This window comes from Emydura macquarii, unplaced genomic scaffold, assembly GCF_026122565.2.
Source record: "Emydura macquarii macquarii isolate MOO-44397 ecotype Brisbane River unplaced genomic scaffold, CSIRO-AGI_Emac_v2 contig_3122, whole genome shotgun sequence".
Taxonomy (NCBI): domain Eukaryota; kingdom Metazoa; phylum Chordata; order Testudines; family Chelidae; genus Emydura; species Emydura macquarii.
In genome coordinates this window covers 6,749,269-6,773,106 of record NW_027133259.1, presented here as the reverse complement: position 1 = coordinate 6,773,106, position 23,838 = coordinate 6,749,269, and the positions used below count along the sequence as shown (strand labels likewise).

At 48.0% G+C, this 23,838-nt stretch overlaps 1 protein-coding gene across 1 annotated transcript; it reads left to right on the top strand.

Annotated features, from left to right (window-relative positions):
- Positions 1–9,339: 9,339 nt before the first annotated feature.
- LOC137141919 (C-type lectin domain family 4 member E-like) lies at positions 9,340–20,684 on the top strand. The gene is made up of 8 exons (XM_067531026.1): positions 9,340–9,436; positions 10,622–10,679; positions 11,806–11,920; positions 14,033–14,131; positions 18,826–18,924; positions 19,619–19,770; positions 20,013–20,143; positions 20,418–20,684. The coding sequence occupies exons 2-8, from the start codon at positions 10,635–10,637 to the stop codon at positions 20,563–20,565; spliced, it is 789 nt and encodes a 262-aa protein (XP_067387127.1). The 5' UTR covers positions 9,340–9,436; positions 10,622–10,634; the 3' UTR covers positions 20,566–20,684.
- The last annotated feature ends 3,154 nt before the right edge of the window (positions 20,685–23,838 follow it).

The following is a 23,838-nucleotide window of genomic DNA, read 5'->3' as shown; positions in this document are numbered from 1 at the left end:
GGCCTTGGGCCTGCTCTGAGTAGAATCTCCGAGGGACAAGAAGTGACGTATAAAGGGAAGAGAGGAGAAAACGGATTTAAAATTTTCCTGCAGCGACGCATATAAAAAACTCAGGGCCTGGTGCTGAACTCTGATCTGTATAACTCCCTTGACTTGACAGTGAGAGCAGAATCGGGCACACTGTGTGTAAAGGCAAAGCAGTGAGTCCCTGCAGTAACACAAAGCATAATGCCTTGAGGTCTAGAGCGCCAGGCAGGGTGTATTTCATTATGTGAACAATAGGCCCTCAGGCTGGAAACTGTGTGAAGTTTATTTTCTCCTGAGTGAATAGCTCTGTCAATAGACACGGCATCCTCGAATGTATTTTTCCCAGCCATTAATGCAGGACAATCAGTGCCCAGCTAGTGTGACAGCCTATTTTTTTTTTTTTTTTGCCAACAGCTACTGTATTAACCAAATTTAGCTGAGTCCTCAAGTGACCCCTGAAATGTTTATAGCTGGAGGGGGAGCCAGTCCTACAGCGAGTGTAAGGAAGACTTCCTACCACTGCTATTTCCCAAGCAGCTGATGCTGCCAAAAGGCTACGGGTAACATTGGCCAAAATGCGTAAATGACTAAGATGCCTAAATGACGGGGGGGTTTAGGGCCAGATTTTTCAAAGGCATTTAGGTGCCTACAAATGCAAACGAGTGCTTTGCGGGGTTTACAAAAGTGCCGAGGCACCTAACCCGCTAAAGTGCAAGTGCTACAACCACCCCCGCTGGATCAATATCAAGGTGCTTCTATCCGTATGGCCCAGTTCCCATGTTGGAAAGGGCACCAATGACACTGATACAAGTGTGCTAACACGAGCGGGCTTGTAGCACATTAACTAGATTGGCGTAGTTAATGCAGTACAACTCTTGGCTGGAGACAAGCCCTTAGGTGCTTAAGTATCCTTGACAGCTAATGTGATTTAGGGCAGGCTAAATTAAACCAGGTTACAAAATCGCACCCCTCACTGCACTAGTTATGCTGGGGTGAAATCTGCGTGCTGACCAGGCCTCAGTCACTTCTGAAAATGGAACTTGGGTGTGTCTGCAAACCTTAGGATCCTAAAATCCTCTAGGGTTAGAAGGGACCACACGGGTCACCTCACCCAGTGGTTCTCAAGCAGGGGGTACGCAGAGGTCTGCCAGGGGTACATCAAGTCCTCTAGATATTGCTTAGTTTTACAACAGCCAGGATTTGTTGCATCTAAACCTTACCCTAACACCCTCCCCCCCCCCCAGTGAAAGCAAGGGGTTGTCAGGCATGTGCCCCAGAGACACGTTCTGCAGGCAAAAAGGGAAATAAAGCCTGCTACAGAAATTTAACACGTTCAACAGAGGAACAGTTTCTACCAGTGTCTCCGCTTACTGACCCCTTCTGCTAGGAACTAAACAGCAGCGTGGATGGGGACGTCCTAGAAAGCCTGCTGCTACTTTCAAAATATGTAAATGGGAGGCCTCGTCTCATCAAAATAAGCTGCTGTGCGGCAGGGCGTGGTGTGGGTGACTCACACGGGGGCACTTTACCCTCTGAGTCAGCACTGCCCCCACTGCTCACGATCAAGGGTAGGGAGGCCTGTGCGGCTGGGAGTGGTGAGGGTGACTCAGGAGAAGAGACTCTTCTGGCTGTGTCAGCACTGAGCCCCGCTGCCTCTGGGTTTGCTGCTCTCCTCTCCCTGCCAGCAATGAGCCCAGTGTCCAAGCAGGGCAGAAGGGGGGCTGTGCTGCAGGCAGTGGATGGGTGGGTGATTTAAGGGCTGCTTTTCCCTTTCAGTTGATGCTAACGTCGATGCCCCAGTGGGGGGGTGGTGGTGGTTGGGGGGCACTGGTTTGGAAGTGACATGTTCTGGATGAAATCTAAAACTGGGGAGCTGATGACTTGCCATGAAAAGTCCCACAGTGTGTTTAATAAAAGGTGGGGGTGTGAACCTCGGCTTCCTGGGACAATCCAGCTAAGGTAACTGCATTTAGTTTACCTCAGTCCCTCCTTCCAGTTTCAACTGCAGATGGCTTTCTTCTTCGCTGCCTGGTCTGAGCTGTTGTCTAGCACCGTGGCGAACAGTAGCTGTCCTGGCCCACCTGGAAGCCCCTAGCTACATTTGCCTGAGAAAACCAGCAAATGTGGGTAGTGGCGCATACGCTGGCCAGAATATGGGGAAAATACAGAAGGATTCAGAAGGGAAAGGGTGAACATGCACGCAGCCCTGTCAGATACAGGGGTGGGGCAGACGATAAGGATCAGTGCAGAACATTTATAATCCCTGTGATTAATCTTGGTGACAGTGAACCATTGAATACCAGAGACACGTAACCGCACATAAAGCCTTCTGAGGTTTTGTAATTCTTGCAGTGCCATCTGGTGGGCAAATACAACAGGTGCCGTTTTCCTACAACTACCTGCGCCTTGGTGATGCTGGCCCAGGTCCTCAAAGGTAGCTACAAAGCAGTGGGAGTTCAGTTCTTCAATAGCGCTGAGGATCGTGGCCAGTGTGCCTGTGTTCAGTCCAGTCTCAACAGACAATACCCTGAAGACAGGGGAACACTTACTAATGCAGCTTGAAGTCATTCAAGTTGCAGTGCGGGAGGTCTAGGTTGGATATTAGGAGAACCTTTTTCTCTAGGCGGTGGGTGAAGCACTGGAATGGGTTACCTAGGGAGGGGGTGGAATCTCCATCCTTAGGAGTTTTTAAGGTGCAGCTTGACAAAGCCCTGGCTGGGATGATTTAGTTGTGGTTGGTCCTGCTTTGAGCAGGGGGTTGGTCTAGATGACTTCCTGAGGTCCCTTCCAACCCTCATCTTCTATGATTCTTCACAAGCACATAGAGAGGAGGCGTGGCCGTGTGGTCAGAAACCAGGACTGAGAGTCCAAAGATCTGGCTCCTATTCCTAGATCTACCACTAACTTGCTTGGTGACTTTGGGTTTAATCACTTCCCCTCTCCCACTTTTCCTACCTATAAAATGGGGGCAATTAGGGTTACCCTGTGTCTGGGTTTTCCTGGGCATTGCCTCTTTTTTTGATCCTCCACCCTCTGTCTGGGGCAGATTTTTCAGATAAAAAGCAATGTTCAGATTTTTTACAGAGTGCACATTGCAGCTCAGAAACGGACCCCCGCTTGGTCTGCTTCCCGTTGGTCCTTCCCCTGCATCTGCATCCTATTCGTCCCTTGCAGCTGCTGGATCCTGCCCACCCGGGCCCTGGCTCCCAGCCCTGGGGAGGGGCAGAGCCCTGTAAGGAGGTACTGACTGACAGCTGTCACAGCATCCCCTGTATGCACCAGTTGCCCTGCCACTGGGACAGGGAGCAACACTGCCCCCCACCTCAAGAGTGAGGCCCCAGGTATCCCCTTCAGCACCCCCCAGGTACCCTTCAGGTATCCTTTCAATACACATACACACCTCCCAAATACTCCCCCAGGACACACACCCCCCTCCAGCATCCCCACATCCCCCTCAGTACATGCACCCCTCCAGCGTCCCCTACTGTGCCCCCCCCCCCTCCAGCGTGTTCTCTTTTTGGGAACCTTAGGAGTAGTGATACTTACTTAGACTCAATCTCTGCCTGGTGAGGTAAGTGAATTAACATTTCTAAAGCACTGTAAAATCCTCGGCTGGGAAGTGCTGATGAAATGCAAAGGCTTATTCCTCTATCAGAGCATGGTTTAGTTTGGATTTCGCTGAACTACACACCTCCCTAAATCACTGCTGCAAACGTCACTCTTTTGCTCTACGAATCCCAACTTCACAGCCCGCCCCCTCGCTAGAACAGCCTGAAAGCTCCCAGCCAGGGTATGGATTTGGACTAAGGAAGGAGATGGGCAGTGGGGCAACCATGGTGGTGGGATCTGACCCTTGCAAGGTTTGAGGGTGTCTGCCCCTCCTCATGTTGGCTTCGCCATTAGACACACGGGTGCGCTGTGACGTTTGGACCAAAGGCAAACAACATCACTGGCTAATAAACCCAGCGGTGTGGATTACTGACTTTGGGGTGTGATTTATGAATGATTGGGAAGGTTAAAGAAATGTAGCCTGCTTCTGTGGACAATAGTCCCTAGTAAATAGATGAAATAAATGGCCAGGGCAGCGGTTTACAACCCGCCTTTCTCTACTAGTTTGAAGGTTCCATGGACTATTTGGAGCTCTTCTTTTTCCTCCCACGCCTGTCTTTTCTCAAGCCCAGCTGGCCTTTCTGCAGCAGGCTGTGCCTTGGGCTAGCTGGTGGATTTTAAGGACGCTGCGGTCACTGTATTTGTGTCCTGCCAAGCAAAGAGCAAGTTTGAAAGCCCCGAACTCTCAGCACCACCATGTACACCGGGCAGGCTGGTTTCTCTTTGTGCCACAAGGCAAGCCTGCACCACAAAAGCTTTGCAGATCCAGCTATCTTGGTAGAGCTGTACTGGCCAAGCCCCGAGCCATGACGTAGTGTATACCAGCAAAAGGAATTGCTTTGCCAATAGAGTTAAACTACCTCTCCAAACAACACAAGCTCTATTGGCAAATGGACTCATCTGCTGGTAGAAGTTGTGTCAACATGCAGGTGGGGAGTTGCTGGGGTAGCTATGTGGGTTAATGGGGTGGCTTTTTCATACCCCTGATTGACATAGCTATGCAGACAAAACTTTGTAGTGGATGCCTGGACTCAGAGTGCGTAGGTGTGAATCCAAGCTCCATCTCAAACCTCACAGTGGTTTCCAGTGCTTGCCAATTCTGCAAGAGTGTCCTGGCTTTGGCTGTTATTGGAGGGACCAAAGCTTGCTGGGGCCTTGCCCTTCTGGGGTGGTGTATTGAAAATTGGGATTTATCACTTCAAATTTGCTGGGCTCTTCCTCAACGTGTTTGATCTCCCTATAATACTCCAGCATAGCAAGCTGGAGTGGTTCCTTTTGTTCTGTGGAGCCCTACTCGTGGGGTCTGGGCCGTTAATACCCTCAACTGCCTTTTGAACATGTGCAGCCTGAGTTGTTTCACAGAGGAAACACTCTTTTGTCAGGGTACTTTTCTTCAGTGGGAGACAGTTTTTACTCAGAAATGCAGTGGGGCGTTTCTTGTTACCCCCCTGCTCTGCAGCAGGACAGCTCTCGGCGCTGCGGTGCATGCATCGCTGCACAATTCAAATATTTTCTTAAAATCGCGGCTGGCCAACAGGGGTGTGGCTGATACAAATTTGTTTCACCATATCAAACCCTTTTCACAGGCGGCTGCCCAAACCACTTTTTCTGGTTTTGTTTTCTGGTGTAAATCTGTGATAGGAGCAATAACCTCACCAAAACCTCACACTTTTGATACTAGTCAGACGGACCTAGAACAAGACTGAACCTGTTTCTTCGGTTTGGAGACAGGCCAATTCAAATAGCTTCCACTTTCAGGGGATCTGGGTGGAGTTGGTCTCCGCTCACTCAGTGAGCCAAGTAAGGGATCTCCGCCGCCACCACTGTATGCTTTGACATCTCACCTAGGAGACCTGCCTCTCTCAGGCTTTTCGATACCTTCCTCACACGTGGTGTGTTCCCCCCCATATCATCTACGTAGCTGAGAGCAAAATCCTGGCACCCCCGTAGTACCTTATTAACCAGCCTCTGGAATATGGCTCCTGCATTAATCAATCCAAAGGGTGGTAAACCCTTAAACTGCAAGTCCAAACTCAGTAACGAATGTGGACTTTTTTTGTGTGACTCAGTTTCCAAGGGAATTTGTCAGTATCCCATAGTTAGCTCTAAGTATATCTAACTTATCATTCACCACAAGGGACAGGGTAAGCACTGGGGACTGTAACCCCATTAAGTTTTCTATAATCTACACAAAATCTTACTGCATAGTCTTTCTTTGGGACTGAGGGCTGGTTTTTCCCTGGAAACATACATCAGGATAACTATGTTGCTCAGGGGTGTGGAAAAATGCACAGCCCTGAGTGATATAGTTGTGCCTACCTAACCCCCAGTGTAGACAGAGCTAGGTCAACGGAACAGGTCTTCCATTGACAAAGGCCTGGTCTACACTGACCGGTAAATTCAGCGGCAGTCGACAGGAGATACACAAGCTACGTACAGCAGCTCGCGTATCCCCCATCGACTTCCTAACTTCTACTTACCACGGCGTCTTCACTGCACTGTGCCCATGGGAAATGCCCTCCAATCGGCACAGCATTACTCTTTTTCCGGGGGTGGATTTATTAAATCGACTTCCGGGTCGATTAAGCGGGTCTCCACTTTTGCTCAATTGCTCCTGAAGAATCGATCTGACCGTGGCGAATTCGCCGCTGTCAGTGAAGACACAGCTTTGTTACTGCCTCTCAGGGTGGTGAATTATGAACCCTCTCCCATCTCTGTAATGGATGTCTATGCTGAAGCACTATAGGGATGCAGCTGCGCCACTGTAGCATTTTAAGTGTAGATTTCGGTCTGATCTATACTCCACAGTTGGATTGACATACGCCACCTTGCGTTGACCCAGTTATGCATGTGTCTACACTCAAACACATTTGTCTCCCACCTCTGTAAGCACCATTACATCGACATAGTAACACCAGCTACCTGAGCGGCGCTGAGCCATGATAGAGGTACTGAGGTCGAAGCAGTGCGAGAGTAGACACTACATTGCCTATGTTGACCTTAACAGTCCTCCAGCAGCTGTCCCACAATGCCTGATAGTGACCATTCTGGTCTCAGTTGTGTACTCTACTGCCCCAAGGGTCATGTAGATTGGAAGGGTCCCCCTCCCCTTTAAAGCCCTGTGAATTTTTTAAATGCATTTTCCCAGTTGCCCAGCGCAACTAGCAGCTCTCCATGGTTGTGCGCAACTGCCCAGCTGCCCATGCTAGCTGCGTGCTCTAGCCACAGCCCAGCTTGGAGTAGACGGGAGATATCGGCCCTCCTGGGCCCGTGGGGAGAAGAGGCTGTGCAAGAACACCGATGCACCAGCCGCAGAAACGTGGACATCTAGGAGCAGATTGCTCAAGGGACGCAAGAGAAGGGATACAATGACCAGCAGCAGTGCCCGGTGAAAGCAAAGGCAATCAGGTGCTGAGCCGCAGACCTGCCGCTATTACAAAGAGCCCCATGCCATCAGTGGCGGACACACCACCACCACCCTGCACACCACCATGGATACTTCTGAGAAGCCTGAGTCACAGGCCCGCTGGCCTGAGCAGTGAGGAGGTGGTGGAAGAGGAAAAACAGGAGTACGGGGGACATGTGACTGAGGGGGTCCACCTATGCTGCAAGCCAGGACCCGTCTTTGACTCCCCCCAGTCCAGTCAATCCCAAGAGTTGAGCACGGACAAACCCAGTGCAGGGGAAGGATGCTCAGGTAAGTGCATCATTTTACTTCCCATTACAGTGATGGCAACCACAACTTAACGGGACCCAGCTATCGACTCTGCATTCATTTACTCGTACTAGAAGAGGTCGTGGTACGACTAAGAGAGGTAGCGTTGCTATCAGCTTTTCATTCCCCTGTAGAGTTTGGTAAGAGGGGGGAAGCAGACAGAGCAGTTTATTTACATACACAGGGATTTGCAGAGGCGCAGGAAGAAGCAAATCAATGTGATTGTAACACTCATGACAATAGCGGAGAACTGTGCAAGCTCCATGCTTCTGACACCAAGGAGGCCATGCAGGTTCATAACAGCCATACTGGGTCAGATCGATGGTCCATCTACACCAGTATCCTGTCTTCTGATAATAGCAAATGCCAGGTGCTTCAGAGGGACTGATCAGAACAGAGCAATTATCAAGTGATCCATCCCATCATCCAGTTCCAGCTTCTGGCAGTCAGATGCTAGGGACACACCACGAATGGGGCTGCATCCCTGACCATCTTGGCTATTGATGGACCTGTCATCCATGAACTTATCATGGATTTTGAAAAAAGGTGTGACAATTATGGATGACATTATGGGAAGGGAAAAGTCAGTGTGTCTGATAGTTAAGAACGTGGGGAGATGGATCTGGGGGGACCTCAGGATTGGAGGAGGTTGAGATCATCCTGCAAGGAGTAACTAGGCTAGGGGAGAAGATATGGTGGAGACCTTTATGGTTTTAGACTGGCTCCTGGTGTCAGAGTTCTGAGACATAACAGCATAGCATTAAGGCACCCAAAGTTACAAAGCAGATAGTGACAGGACCCCATACTCATCTGGGTGACCCCCAAAACATCACAGTGACAGTCATTACAGGAGTTGCACCCTGTAACGCTGTGGCACCCACCTCTCACAAACCCACTTCGGGTCATGTGTCTGCAATCTTTAAATAGTCCCAGGCCTGGTAGCAGGCTGCACCCCCAGGGCTTCCTCTTGGAAGGCAATGGTTTTGCCCTCTTTGGGTCCTTCTGGCTCCAGCTGGGCCATGAAGAGTTCAGATCCCCTTCTTGGGGGTATGTCACTGTCCAGTTGTAGGCCCATTTCCTCAGTAGCTTGGGGGGAGGAGGGGGAGAACAGACCCACCCTAGGTCCCAGTCCAAGGACCCTAAGAATAGCAGCCACATATGTCCATGTGCCTTTAACTACACTGCTTGCAGTTCCTTGCTCCACTACCCCACAGCTCCAGCCTATACCAATGCCTTACCCTTAACTCAGAGCTCTTCTGTGTTCAGGCCCAGCAGCCAGCCAGCCAGGCACTCTTTCTCATTCACTTAGTCCCTGCCAGCACTGAGCTGCCCATTTTGCTACCATGCCCTTTACCAACCAGGAGCACCATTTGCACTTTTCCAACTCTAGTAAAGAGCTGACTGTCTTTGGCTCTGCAGCACCTTTTTATATGGCCCTCATGGGCCCTGATTGGTTGCTCCCTGCAGCTTCTCTGATTGGCTGCTTCTCCTGCAGCCAATCTAGCCCACTTGGAGGATCTCTCTATTGCTCCTTTCTGGGAGTGCTGTGGCAAGAACCTCACATCTCTAGCAGGGGCTCTCTGGGCCTACTTCAACCCATCACACATTCCAATATCAGCAAACTGTGGTTCACTCTGCAAACACTTGCAAAACTAGCCCCTAATAGATTCAAAAGTAAGGGAGCAAAGTACAAGTTTATGATTTATTACTTTCTTTTGTTTATTTTGGTTAAAGGAAATAGAACAAGGAAAGGGGGAAATGAGCCAGTTATTCCTTGGTCACAATGGATAAAAAACAGCTTGGGAACTTATGTCTGAAATATGGTTTACCCCACAAGAGGAAATCAGCAGAGGATCTGAAAGCCTCACTCACCAAGTATTTTGAGCAGGAGCAGGAGAATGAGGTGGGAGGTGACTCAGGGTTGGGAAATCAGCCAGACCTTGCTTCCTCACAGGAGATGGTCACTCAGTTATACTTCTGCAGAGATAAGGAGACACATGAACACCATATGCAAATGGCAGAGCTCAGAATGCAAGAGAAGAAAGCCACTGAGGAGGCAGAGGTGTGGACCCACCAGCTATGAAAGTAGGTGATCAAAGTAGTGGAGAGAGCACACAAGCAGCAGATGGAGGCATAGCAAATACAGCTCAGAGTGCTAGAACTGCTGAAATGTATCCCCAGCTTGTGGGTAATTGCCCCCAGCATTCACCCAGCTGGGACTGACTGTGCACACTTTTTAAAGACTCAGACTGTAGAGAAGAGTATTTAGCTGCTTTTGAAAGACTATGACAGGCCAATGACATCCCCTAGGGCAAACTAATGTCTGCACTGGTCCTCAACATTTTGGGTAAAGCTTTCCAGGTCTTCACTGGCATGGACCAGGAGGAAGCAATGAACTATGATACATATAAGGAAGCTGTGTTGCTAAGGTTTCAAATTACTCCAGCACCATTCTGTGTAAAGTTTAGAAACTGCAGAAGCATGACAATATTAGTCATGAGGAGATTATGCATAGAATGTGTGATTATATGAAAAAAGTGGGTGAAAAGTTAAAGGGGCAGAAGGGGATTATGGGAAGCAATTTGATTTAGTCACTTAAGAATAGTTCTTTTACCCTTGCTCAGATGAAATCGGATTCATGCACTGATGAAGATGCTCATCTGTCAGGTGATTATGGTGGGTTTTTTTTTTTTTTTTTTTTTTTTTAATGTTCATGGTAGAGAACCCACACTCTTCCATCTCTGTTAGGCTTTGGCACTCCTACCCCTTGCTTAGAAAGTGCAGGTCAGTTGAGGGTGAATCCTTCAATCCAAGCACATCTGCTTCCTTGCTTCACACAACAAGGATGACAACCCTTCATTACCTCTGCATACAATAACAAAGTGACTCGCAACCCAACACATGCCAAAAGTGATCATTTGGGCAAAGCGGCTCCATCTCATCTATGCAGAGTGGGTGCGTCCCTGCAAACAAGATCGGCTCCTGAAGGCCTCTTCCCCAGTACATCACTAGATGTCAGGAGAGAGTGCATGCAGACCCTGCTTATACAAACATGCCATCCACAGTAGACAGAGAAGGAACACAAAGATTCTTCGGGATGATCAAACTTTGTGGGAAAGTTTGTACCTCATTTGGCTGCTAAAACTAGCAACTTTAGAGCACGCCAACAAAAATAATCAATGGACAGGGGATGCCAATCCAGATAAGGCATTTGAAAACGTTGAACCAGGTAATTAAGAGAGCTCCTGTCTTTACATTTTATGATTGCAGGAGACAGACTAAGATGCCCACAGATGCATCAAAGGAAGGCATTGGGCAACTTTGCTATGTAAGTAAGAAGACTGGAGACCAGTGGCATGTGCTTCCACATCACTCACTAAAACTGAATAGTTTGTTTATTATAGTTTTGATTCATGTTGAATACATTCTTTAGTTTAGTTGGAAATGGGGAGATGGGAGGCTATGTCCCTGGAAGGACTGTAGCTGAACAGATCCATTAGGGCAGGGGTGGGCAAAAGACAGCCTGCGGCCGGATCCGGCCCATCTAACTTTTCCGTCCGGCCGACCAGCCCGCCATGCAGGAGCGCTACGCTGGAGTGTCAGGCAGCCTTCGGCCAGTCGCTACCCAGACTTCCTGCTTCCGGTCATGCGGCTGGGAGCTGGAAGTTCAGGTCGCAAACAGCTGAGAATCACTAAGCTGCCCGATGCTCCAGTTGCCAAGATAACTGGACCGTCAGGCAGCTTCGTTTCTCGGGCCGGTCGCTTCCCGAACTGCCCGCTTCCGTTCATGTGACCAGAAGTGGCTCAGGCCTGCGACAGACTTACCAGAGTTCACGGAGAGGCCCATCTGCAAAAATGATTGCCCACCCCTACATTGGGGGGAGCTGCGAGCACTTCTGAGGCAACCACCGAAGCAGAAGACTCTACGTTGCAGAGCTGAATCTATAGTAAATAATATATTCTGCTCTCCCTCAAGTTCTGACTGAGTCTTGTTACACAGAACCCACAGACACTACATCCCAGCCCAGCACCAAACTGGCTTAATTTTTAGCACGTGAGATTTGATGGGCTAAAGATTTCCCCATCCCACTCTACAGACACAGGACAAACCTAGCAGATAGAGTGTCACATGTTGCAAAAGTTCATAGTTTCAAAATAGGATATTTCCAGGATGGGGGAGTTCCTCTTTTCCATCCTCATTTTCTTCACTTTGTTTATGTATATATTAAGGGCGGGGCAGGGTGGAGGGTTAGTTTCTTTTATTTCTTATAACAATGTATTTCTGGCGTGGAATGAGCCAGCATAAGAGCAGTTGAAAACTTTCCCTTCCCTCCACGCCTTTCCGTGATGTATCCATCTCCAGGCTCTGGGACTTTCAGCCTTGCCGTCATTAGACATCTTTAAGGTTCCTCGTTTGTGTCTGACCAGCTCCGAATATAACATTTGTTCTTCAGCAGAACGGCCCCTTGTGCTGGTGGCTACGTGGATACTCTGGAGTCACTGGTGGAGACCGTGAGGTTCTGGAAGAGGTCATGAGCCGCACAGGGGAACCCAGCCCTGGCACTGCAGGTGAGAACGGGGATTTCATCTCGCTCTGCTGGGCGGGATGGGTTGGAATAAAGATTTGGGAAGGCAGTAGAGTGGGAGTGATAAAGGAGATCAGCTCTGGAGGAAGACCACATAGAACGATGGCTGGAAAGGATGAGATAGAGCAGTGGTTCCCAACCTTTTTGTCTCGAGGGCCGCAGATATACGTTTTACTAACCTGAAGGGACACCAGTCTCCGCCAGCAGCCCCCCTCCCCTTCCCCTGCAGCCAGATGGAAGAAGTTCAGCGAGGAGGCTCTCCTGTCCCCCTGGCTGCAGCAGGGAAACCACATGCATCCTGTAACCCCCTACGCTCCTGCTAGATTCCTAGGCAGTGTCTCCCTTCTGCAGCCAGGGGGATGAGAGATCAGTGCTCCCCTCCTTCTGGCTCCAGCAGGGACCCAGCACCTAGGGACCCAGGCAGAGCACTTTGCCATGCTCCCTGTCCCCTTGGCTGCAACAAGCATCCTGCACTGGTCTTGTAGCCCTATGGCAACGCGCTCTGCCTGGGTCCCTAGGCAGTGGCTCCCTTCTGCAGCCAGCGGGAGGGGAGCTGTGGGCCACTTTGAAAGCCCCCGAGGGCCACTTTTGGCCCCTGGGCCACAGGTTGGGAACCGCTGAGGCAGAGGAACAGAGAAAGGCTGAAGAATGGCCCAAAGGAACTGGGGGAGGGAGAATGAAATTAGGGGAGAGAAACAGTGGCCTTCTGCTCCAGCTCCCTCCACCCTAAACATTTCCTCTCATCTCTACACGCTTACAGCGCGTTACCATGCCAACGTCTGACCTTTCCCGCTATCCTGAGGAGCCGTCATGATTTTTTCAGTGTAAACAGTCTAGTTGTCTCCTACTTTGCCTGCTTTTATGAACCATTGTCTATAATGGGCTGAGCTGGGCTTTCCGTCCCTTGGGCAACTTAGACCACAGACCAGGCGATGAAGAGAGAGACATAGGTGACATATACACCGCAAACGAAGGTGTGACTAGCACGGGGAGGCATGTTATTTGTTGGTCTTCGTGTAGCTAGTGTGGACAATTGCAGCAGAGGTGCGGCAGCATGGACCCAGCAGAGGTTAGCAATGCAAGTACCCATCCAGGGTCCCCAGTGGGCTTGGACTGGGACAGCCAGCCTGTGCTGAAACCCTTCCCACCCCCTCCTCACTACCACTGCTACCTGACCCGGCTAGATTAAAGTTAGCACAGGGATGCCTTGCCCACGCTGCAACCACACCTCCCTTTGCGGTGCAGACACACACACAGGAGGGGATGTCCACACTTTGAGCTCAGGGTGTGGATTCTCGGCTCAAGGAGCTGCACCCGCGCTAGCTGGTTCGAGCTAGTGCACAAAAAATAGAGCGCACCCTGCAGCCAAGCGAGCAGCAGGCAGGGAGAGCTGCCACCAGTGCGTGCTCATCAGATGGGCTCGGTATGTCATCAGGACGGCCGTCCCCTCCCGCTGCACGTGCCATCCTGGCTACAATCTCTTTTTGGCACAGTAGCTTGATCAAACCTAGCGCAGGTATGTGCCAAGCTGGGAATCACACCCCTAGCTCAAAGTGTGGACATAGCCCTAACGAGCAGGGACAGGTGGGGGGAGAAGGGAGTACAGAAAGTAAACAAAAGGGAACAAAAAGGGGAGGGGAAGGGAAGTAGAGGAGAAGATGGGGATGGGATGGTGGGACAAACTGAGAGAGGTGGACAAAGGTGGAGGAAGAGAATGCAATGAGCAAAAGAGGAGTGGATGGAGAGACGGAAGGAGAGAGCTATGGAGGGAGATGTTATGGGGAGAAAAGGAGGTTCTGGGGGACCAAGCAATGGAAGAGAGAAGGAGTAAAGGGGAGAGAAGAGGAGCGACGGGTAGTGAGAAAAAAGAAAAAGAGAGGAGTTGGGAGACCTTGCATTAACCCCACCTCCTATACCTGAGCCACTTTTAATTACAGGCTCCTGGGTCCAAGTGTAATTCTAGGGAGATTCCTCACCTGTCTCAGGACACTGTGTGGGAATTAGGCAGACAGGGGCTGCTGGGCCACCTGGGATCTCCTGCAATTTGATCTTTGGGAAGGATGTGTGATTCCTGCTCTTGCCTTGTGTATTTCAGCCCTCGCAGAGAAGAGGAGACTCTGTCTCTGGATGAGCCCCTGGATCATTCTTCTTTGTGCCCTGGTCCTCAAGGCCTGTGTCATCTCCAGCTGCATGGGTGGGTTTTGGATTCTGTTTATTTGCCTGCATTGGAAAGAAAAAGTAAATGTATAAAACAAGACGGGATTTTATTGCTTTCTTTGGGATCTGTCCCCCCTGCTGCTTTCTTTTTTCCCATCTTACAAAAACAAAAACAATAAGATAGGGAAACAGTATAAGATAGTGGCTGGGAAATTTAGAATCAGTAAAATGAAAGGCTTGTAAAGTCAAGCTGTGGAACTCCCTGCTTCAGGGAATCAACCAAGTTTGGTGCATTGCTGGATATAAAAGGGGCAGCATAATTAAGGGAAAGGTAATAAACCCTCATGCATTAGGGGATAAATCATCTCTGCAGAGGCCAGGAAGAACCCCCCACCCACACCCTGAAGAGGGACAGGTAGGCAGAGACGGAGATATATTATTTCTATTTGACACATCTGACACCAACCCCTGCCGGAAGCCCGATGCTGGGCTAGATGGAACAATAGTCTGTTCCTCTGCAGCGAATCCACTGCCCTTCCCCCCTCCACTCTGCCCATTTACACAGAGAGAAAAGTTTCCCTTCCTGAGCCACCAGCACCGCTCCCCGCCGCATGCCTGTGTTTCTCGGTTCCGTCCCAAGTATGACAACGCCCATTTTAATTGTGTGATGTCATTGGATCTCCCTCTGCCTCCTCTCACCCCTGCCAGAGGTGGGGACCTCCACAGTCTTGACAGCAGTCTGACTGGGCCCCCAGGCTCCAGAGGAAAGGCAGCTCTGTGCGTGTGGTAGTTTCATTGTTTTTCTGTCACTGTTATTGGGCCTTCCCCTCCTGCTGTCTCAGACAGTAGCATGGGCTGAGAAGCCAGTGCGGCCAGGCCAGGCTCTCGTACATTGCCTGGAGCTGGGTACAGTGGTGTTGTACACCATGGTGCTGCAGGGTGTGGTGTTGGTGACTCTGGAGGATGCTTCTCCCTCACAGTCACTGCTGACCCTGAAGTGCCTGGGACTGTTGGAGGTGACGCCTTTTGTATAATCCATAAAACTTAATGCTGCTCCCTTGTGGAAATTAAAGAGTGGGCAACCTATTTCACATCAATAGCAGCATTTATTCTGTGCCCAGGTCAAATCCCATCTCAGGCAGTTATACACTGTCTCCTGGAATCCCCCCACCAGGTCCAGTTGGATTTTCTTCTGTTCTCTACTGTCATGACCTGCTTTTTGTGTCATTAAACAGCTGCCACATTTCACCCCAGAAGCAGCTGATTTTCAGTGATTGCGGAAGCATTTCCTGTAAATACAGTCAGTAAATTGCTGGGGCTTCCTTCAAGAAGAAATGGGCTAGAGGGAAACAAGTTGTTATTAATGTTGCCAAGTCTGTTGATTTCAGGGATTATCAGTGTTGCCAACTCTCATTATTTATCACAAATCTCACAATATTTTCTGTTTTTCTTAAATGCTAGATCCGGGAGTCATGTGATCATGCGGGACTTTTAGCAGACATTTAAAAATAAGTTTTTAGCCCTCCTGGTTTCAGAAAAAAAACAGGAACCTAAAAGGAGCAAAACCCAGAAGGCAAATCATAAGATCCGACTTTTGTGATATTACAAAATGTCATAATTTTGGGAGGGAGGGGACTGGGGGGCTGACTCACAATGTTTGAGCACTTGGAATTGGCTTTTTGGTCTTTAAAGCAGTGGTTGTTGCCTCATTAGATGAGAAATAAGAGATAGCTTACTCAATCCAAAGCTTCCCCCAACTCAGTAACCCACTCTAATAATTTTATCGTAAGCCTCACAATATTTGACTTTTTTAACTTAAAGCACCACCTTCTGGAGTCAAGTGATTATGGGACAATCCCAGGAAGTTTCTAGCACTTAAGGTTGTGGAGAAAAGTTTAAGAATGTGACCTGAGTGAGTCTTAAATGCTCTGAAACCAGAAGGCAAAAGGAAAGTACCCAGATTTCTGTGAATAAAGTGGATAAAAGTGAGCAAAGAGGGAAACACCCCACTAGACTATCAGGAAACATTCCCTAACAGTGAGGGGTCTATTACACTAAAGAAAAATCTCCTCGAAGGGAAATTTGGGTGGGACCCCAAACATTTGGGCCTGGAGAAAGCCCTGAAGAATATTTGCAGTGGGCAGCAGGCAAGATGGTGTCATGGGAAGAGTAAATCTGGGCTATAAAAAGGGTTTTGGCAGTGGAAGGAGTTGGGTGGTGTAGGGAATATGCCCAGAGGATCGGTGATATTAACTAGCAGTGGTGGAGATTGAGATGGCGCAGTAGGATGAGAGAACAATAAATAGAGCCATATGAGGACACTCGTTCTAATTTAGCTGCATGTCAAGGAGAGTGGAGGGTTTGAGGGATCAGCAAATGGGGTTCTGATCTAGGGCATCCATTTTAATCAAGTCCCAACTGATGGGGATCAGCTGATGCAAGAGACGTGGGGGATGGGATACAGCGCCTTTCAGCTTGGATGCTGGTTCCAATTTGGCTCCAGTTCCTGGGGGTAAGATGGCTCAGGGGAACTGGTATATGGAGCCTTCGGTATCTAGGGCACCAGTTCCTAGAGGTAATTTCTGATCTCTTATTACTTTTTTACTTATGAACCAAATTTCTTTAAACATGTCCACGGCACTTGCCCTCCCGGAGGACATCATAACTTACCATTCCTGCAAAGTACTGGACACTTTCAGTTCCTATTCCAACAGGAAATTGACCCAGGATTGGTCTCGCCAGTGCTGTATATGTGGCATATTGGAAACTGTGTAAAAATGACAAGCCATCACTTTAAATTGTATGGGGTTTCCTGGTCCTATTTGCAGGCCGAGGGAAGCCATGTGATCTAGGTTCTTTGTGCCACTCTGCAAAAGAGCCAATCTGCAGTGAGGTGAGCTTAGGCTGACCAGATAGCAAACGTGAAAAATCGGGACATCATCGTAATAGGCACCTATGTAAGAAAAAGTCCCGACTATCGGAACTGTCCCTATAAAATCAGGACATCTGGTCACCCTAGGAGAGTTGTGTCTCTCTGCCTTCAATCTGGTCTCCCTTTGTGTTTGGTTGTTGTGTGGCCCTGCCATTATTTACCAGTCAGCCAATCCTCCTTGGGACACCTGCACATTTTATCATCCGTTCTTTTATCTTTACTTCCAGATCATTGATGAAAACAATTAATAGCATCAGGCCTAGTACCGATCCCTGTGGAACCCCTTTAGAAACACTCCCATTCAATGATGATTCCCTACTAACAACTACTTTTGAGATCTGCCAGTTAGCCAGTTCTTAATCCATTTAACATGCGTCTCACTGATGTACTACAGTATTAGTTGTTTAATTAGAATGTCAGGTAGTACTAAAAAAGCTTTACAAAACTCTAAATATATTATATCTACACAGTTACCTTTATCTGCCAAACTTATCTAATCAAAAATGAAATCAGATTTTTTTTGACAAGACCTACTTTCCATAAAACCATGTTGATTGGTATTAATGCTGTTATTTTCTTTATTGGATGATTCCGTATCTATATTTCTAGTATTTTTCCTGTGATCTATGTCAGGCTAATTGACCCATAGTTACCCAGATGATACCACTTGCCCTTGCTGAGTATAGGCACAACGGTACTCTTCCAGTCTTCTGGAATTTCATTGGAATTCCAAGATTTACTAAAAATTAACACCGATGGGTCAGAGAACTCCTTAGGCACCTCTTTTAGGACTTTTGGGTGCATGTTTTCTGGGCCTTCTGATTTAAAAATGGTCATCCCTAGTAGCTGCTGTTTAACATCCTCCATAGTTACTAGTGAACTGGAAAGTACATAATAGTCATGTGATATGAATATATCATCCTGCTTCTTTCCAGTACAGAACCAAAATATTTGTTGAATATTTCTACCTTTTCTGGAGAATTATTAACAATTTTACCATCTACATGTAGTAATGCACCTATACCATTGTTAGGACTTCTTTTGTTCCTGATATACTTAAAAAAAAATTTCTTATGGTCCTAAGTCCTGTCAGCCATGGAGATTTGGCTCTGATGTCTTTAGCTTCCCTTAGCATTTTGCTACACTCCATAACTTCTAATTTATACTGATTACTATCTCCTTCCCCTTTCTACATTAGTTTTTCAGGGCACTGTGGCAAACAGCAAAAGTTTTCTTTCTACCTTAACCTGTGTACCTAGACTCAGTTCCTGGGGCAGAGTTGCTTCCTGGGATGTTGGTGTGTGGCCTGGGAGCTCTGGAAGAGGGGATTGCCTGGAGTGATGTAGTCTGTAAATAGGCAAGTTACACTAAGAAAATACCCAGACTCCACAACACTGATTTCTGCTCCAATAGGAAACTGACCTGCAAGGCCCCAACATCTGCCATAGCTCGGCACAGGGTGACAATGTTAATGAGCTGTTGCCTGGCCACACCCACCTGGACCTGCCCCATCTGGGTCAGACACTTCTCTTGCCTCATTGACCCAGATAGATTGGCTTGTACCAGTCAGTCAGTATAACTGGTCCCCACAGCCAGCAGAGAGATGAAGGGAGCGGAGCTGCCCTATTCTCCTCCTATGGAAGACTGGTTTTGGTATGCATGAAAATAAAGGAAATGCATGTAGGAGCAACCACATTGTGACATTTCTTGGCCAGGAGAAGGAGAAGAAATCAGGTTGTACGTGGGAGCAAGAGGAGGGAAATATTGGATCCATTCTCTTCTTTTCTCTCCTTTTCCAGTTACTCTTCTCAAGGGAAATCCAAGCTGTGAAGTGCACAAGGCCCTGCCCCAGGGTTCCGCGGAGTGGCATTGTATCGTGGGGAGAGATGAAGGGAAAGGTCAGTGGCACTGAAAGAGAGCAAGGAAATCACCTCTGTATCAGCCTTCTGGGCTAGTTGCTTGATTCCACCCCCAGGTCTGGATTCACAGCAAACAGTGAGAGTGGGCTGGAGGGACTCACCTATGAGGAGATAACGAGGAGAAAATGAAGACTGTACACAGTGACTGAGCAAAGGCTGAGGAGAGAAACAGCGATGTTCTACAAGCACAGGCAGGGTGTGAACAAGGAGGATGGGGAGGGGTTCATTGAGAATGGTCAGAAGTAGGAGGTATAAAGGGGAGAAAAAGAGCATTTCAGGTTGGGGATGAGAAAATATTCCCTAACCCTAACATTCCCATCCATACCCACTAGACTATGGATGTCTTCCCAAGCAAAGGGGTGACATCCATTTGGGCCTTGTCCAGATGAGAATTTAAAGATGTGTGGTTAGAACATGTCAGCTAACACGTGTTCGTCTACATTGCCTTGTCTACACTGGGCTTGCTGACCATGTTAGCAAACCTCTCCTAACAACACATCTTCCGTCTTAGTCTGGACAAAGTTGTGGAGCTGGGAGAGGTCAAACCCTTCAGAATAAACCGGAGGGAACAATGCAGCATTGTCAATGGACAATGGCAAAGAAGTAGCCTATTAGGGATTGTCCATCTCTAGTTATTCTGATTCCTTCTCCTTGGCTTTCTCTCCCTGCACAGGGCGAGTCTGGACATGCTGCCCGTTGGGCTGGGAACCCTTTCACACCAGCTGCTACTATTTCTCTAAAGACATCATGAACTGGGGTAACAGTGAGAAGAACTGCTCAGGGATGGGCTCCCACCTGGTGGTGATCAACACGGAAGCTGAGCAGGTAGCTTGCCGGGGATTGGGCTGTGTTGGGAATTCAGTGCCCAGCCCCAGAGGAGACCTTCACTCGCACGCACCTGCTCTTGAATTTCAGTGAGTAGTTCTGTCTCCATGTTCATTCAGGCCTGGGCTTCCTCAACCATCCACACACCCTGCACCAGGCCCACCTGCCACAGGGATTCCTGCCTGCGACTGTCTGCTCAGTAAGTGCATCTAGTGAAATTTAAATTGATTTTTTTTATCCAGGATTTCATTTCCAATTATGTAAAAAGAACAGTTATTGGCATCAAAGTGGAGAATTACTTAATCGGTCTAACTCAGGAGGAGAAAGGCCAGTGGCACTGGGTGGATCGGACGCCATATAATGAGACTGCAGCGTGAGTACCTACATACAGCACAGTGGATGTGTGTGTGTCTGAGAGAGAGACCTCTGTCTCCTACTGGAGCGAAATGTTTCTGGTCCAGCAAAGGGAAGGCTTCTTGGGGCAACATGATCAGAAGCTACACATCCATTTTAGGGAGGAAGGGGAATCTCTCTGGATGATTCATGGGTTGTAATTTCCAGCACTGTTCCATCCTAACCAGCTTCAACTCTTTCCCCTGTGTCACTCATAATAACACACCTGCCACATAAGCTTCTCTGTCTTACAGGTTCTGGATACCTGGAGAACCAAATCTCATCCTTTTGGAGAGTTGTGTTGCCGTCGATACATCCCAAAAGAAGAACAGGAACTGGAATAACTTCAACTGTGTCTTATTATTTCATCGAATTTGTGAAACTGCGGCAACAAGTATTTGATGAAAAAACCCATCATGGATGTGAGACCAGAGAGTGAGCCCATCCCTCATCAGGACAGTTCACAGAGAGATCAGATTGGAGGGTTTATACCACCATGCGTCCTGGGCTATACTGGAAGGTGAGAGTGAAAGCTACTGTGCTCACCACAAAAAAAAAAAAAGGTTATTTTTTAAAAACCAAAATTTCTGAAAATGACTAAAGTGTAAAAATACCAGACTTCAGCTGAGTTCTGCTTCTGATGTTACAAAAACTGCCTGGGACATCACCCAGTGAGTCCAGTGGAGAAGGTGGGCTGGGAAGGGGAGGGTGAGAGGATTTGCCTTAAATGGTTGAAGGGAGTTGCTATTCGCTATAGTAATTTAACCAGTGTTGCTAAATGTAATAACCGCCCTTGTCACCACTCCAATGGGCCCAACACATCCGTGCCCAGGAATGTGTGTGCTGCGAATGGGAGAGTGTCTCATCATGTCCACGTTGCTCTGGTGACTGCTGGGTGTAATAAGAGATTCAGCTTTCGGGAAAAAAGTGCAGAGGTAAAGGTCCAAATCTCAGAGCTCTTTGTTGTTCCAACCCCACCGGTAACATGTGTCTGTGCTTCCGGCTGGGACAAGTTAAAAGGCCACACAGTGCATTATCCCTGATCCAGAACCCATTTCTTTTGTGATGGAGCAGAACTATTTATACCCAAGAGATTTTCAACCTAGAGACTGATCCCAAATCGTATCTCCTAGAAATGGAAAGGATCCATAAGCCCAGTTCTTTCCCTTTGCCCAGGACCCAGTGCTGGATTGTTCCCGGTCAGGCATTCTCCACATCTTGGTCTAATGCTAGCTTTGAATGGCAAGCACGCTGGAGCTTCCACCATTTTCTTTGAGAAGACCACAGTCCTCGACTTCATTGTTGGTGGGCTTTGAGAGGAATGGTGGATGCTCTGTGTAGAGTTCTCTCTGGAAGTGTATCACCTAGTGCTGGCCCAGCTCTTATTGCTGACTCCTAACCCTAACTGCATACAATTTCCCTGAAGGAATTCCCTGCTCATTTCAGGACTGTGTCTACTATTGTGTTTATCTGAATCAAGTCTAGATGTAAACAATAGACTCTGATCCAGTTCATTCTGTGAAGCCCATTTCCTGAGGAACCAGTCCTGGCCTCCCACAGAGTGAAAGAGCCACAGCATTCTGGAATGAACTCTTACCCAGGGTCCTGATTCACACGGGGCAGGACAGCTATCAGGTGTGTCAATTGATGTCTTTATCTGAACAAAACCATTTTCAGAACACAAAAGATAGCCTGGTTAATTCCTAGGCCCTGAACCCCAACCTCCTGTAAAGTGACAGGACCTCAGTGTGCTGGGATGAAATATTACAGACAAGAAATCTCCTGATTCATAGCGGCAGCATTGCTATTTCAGTCCCAGAATCCCCACACAGCTCTGATAATGCACCTGACTCCTGAACTTCAGCACAATCTGCTGTGGCAGTCAAAGGCTTCCCACAGCGCTCTGCCAGTGCACTCCAGTCCTTACACACACTGCTTCTTCTTCTTCGTCCAGGCCATATAGCATTTAAGGATAGATACTTGGATAAATTAGAAGATTGGTTATGAAGATCAGGGGTGTCAGGCTCGTTTGGAGGAAAGGCCGAATTCCGAGTTAATTTTGCTTCGCGGGCCAGGGTATAAACTCAGGGCTATATACTCCCCACAACACACAGTGAAATGGCCCCCTGAGGCTGTGGAAGATTTGCACAGAGACCAAGGGAGTACACGACCTTAGTTACTATGTAATTGTTATTCCTGAGCATTATTATTTGTGCAACATGTCCAGCCAGTGAATAGAGGAGCAACACAAAGGTCAGTAAATGGCACAGACCAAAACAGTTGTGATTAACAGTTCATGTGATCAGCTGTAAATACATTATTTTTTACTACTGTAGGAAATGCAAATATTTTGACTGGGGGTGGGGGGGGAAGGGTACACTTTATGGGGGGCCCGACTCAGGCTGCAACCCCCATTACCAAGAGGAAAAAAATGTTCATGGTTCATGAGATTGTATGTCTGGGATGAGGGATTGTGGTATGTGTGTGGGAGGGGACCTGTGTTACAAGTTTGTATTAATGGCAGCAAAGCTGAGTGGAATTCACAGCACGCGGCTCACCTTGGCCTCGTGAAGCAGAGATAGACCTGAGGTGGAGCAATTCTCTCAGGGCTCTAGAAGACCAGTAGGGGGAATAGCCATTCATGGAGGATTCTTGGCCACTCTGAGACTGACTCAAGCTGTCAGTGGAGGGGTGAGGGTGAGATTGGGGTGAGAAGGAGTTCTGGAGTAGTAGAAGAGCTGACTCCCCAGTGAAGATTAAATGGACCAGTGGTGTCAATGGCAGAGAACTGACTCCCTGGTGATGACTGAGTGGACCTTCATCATCCAGACACATATTGTCTGAGGCTGGAAGGGACTCACTCCTGCCGTGTTCATTTTGGGTTGCTGTTATCAATACAGATATTTACTTACCTGTTGGGTTTGTTTTAATGTATCTTTCAGCTGTGTTCTTTTTTTCCCTAGAAATCATGTTTTAGGCAGAAAGCTAACTTGAATAGAAGAAATGGTGCCTAGTCCACTAGAGAACAAGCAAAAATATAACTAATTTATATCAGTCTATCACACGCCTATCACAATATGTGGTGTACCTCACCCAGTGCACTAAATACCCCAACAACAATTATGTGTGTGAAACCAAACAATCACTACGCACGCAAATGAACTCACACAGGAAAATGATGGAAGACAAAAACAACCTATCACCTGTGAGTGAACACTTTGCACGAAGTGATCACTCTATATTTGAAATATCAGTCCTTATCCTCAAAGGAAACCTGCACAACACTTTTAAAAGACAAACCTGGGAGCTTAAATTTGTTACTCTGCTATAAACCAAAATTCATAGACTTGACAGAGACACCGGATTTATGGTTTATTACAATAATCTGTAGCCAACTAACCCCTCTTTTTGTCCTATGACTACAGAAGTGTTAATCCACCACTCTACCTTGAATGGTTCCTTACAATATATGCTAACTATTTGTGGCAAACAATCTGTTCCACCGAGCACTTTGCTGTGACGCTGGGATTTCCTTTCTCAGACCTGAAGAAGCGCTCTGTGTGGCTCGGAAGCTTGTCTCTCTTGCCAACCGAAGTTGGTCCAATACAAGATATTACCTCCCCCTCCTTATCTCTCTAATATCCTGGGACTGACACAGCTACAACCACACTGTAG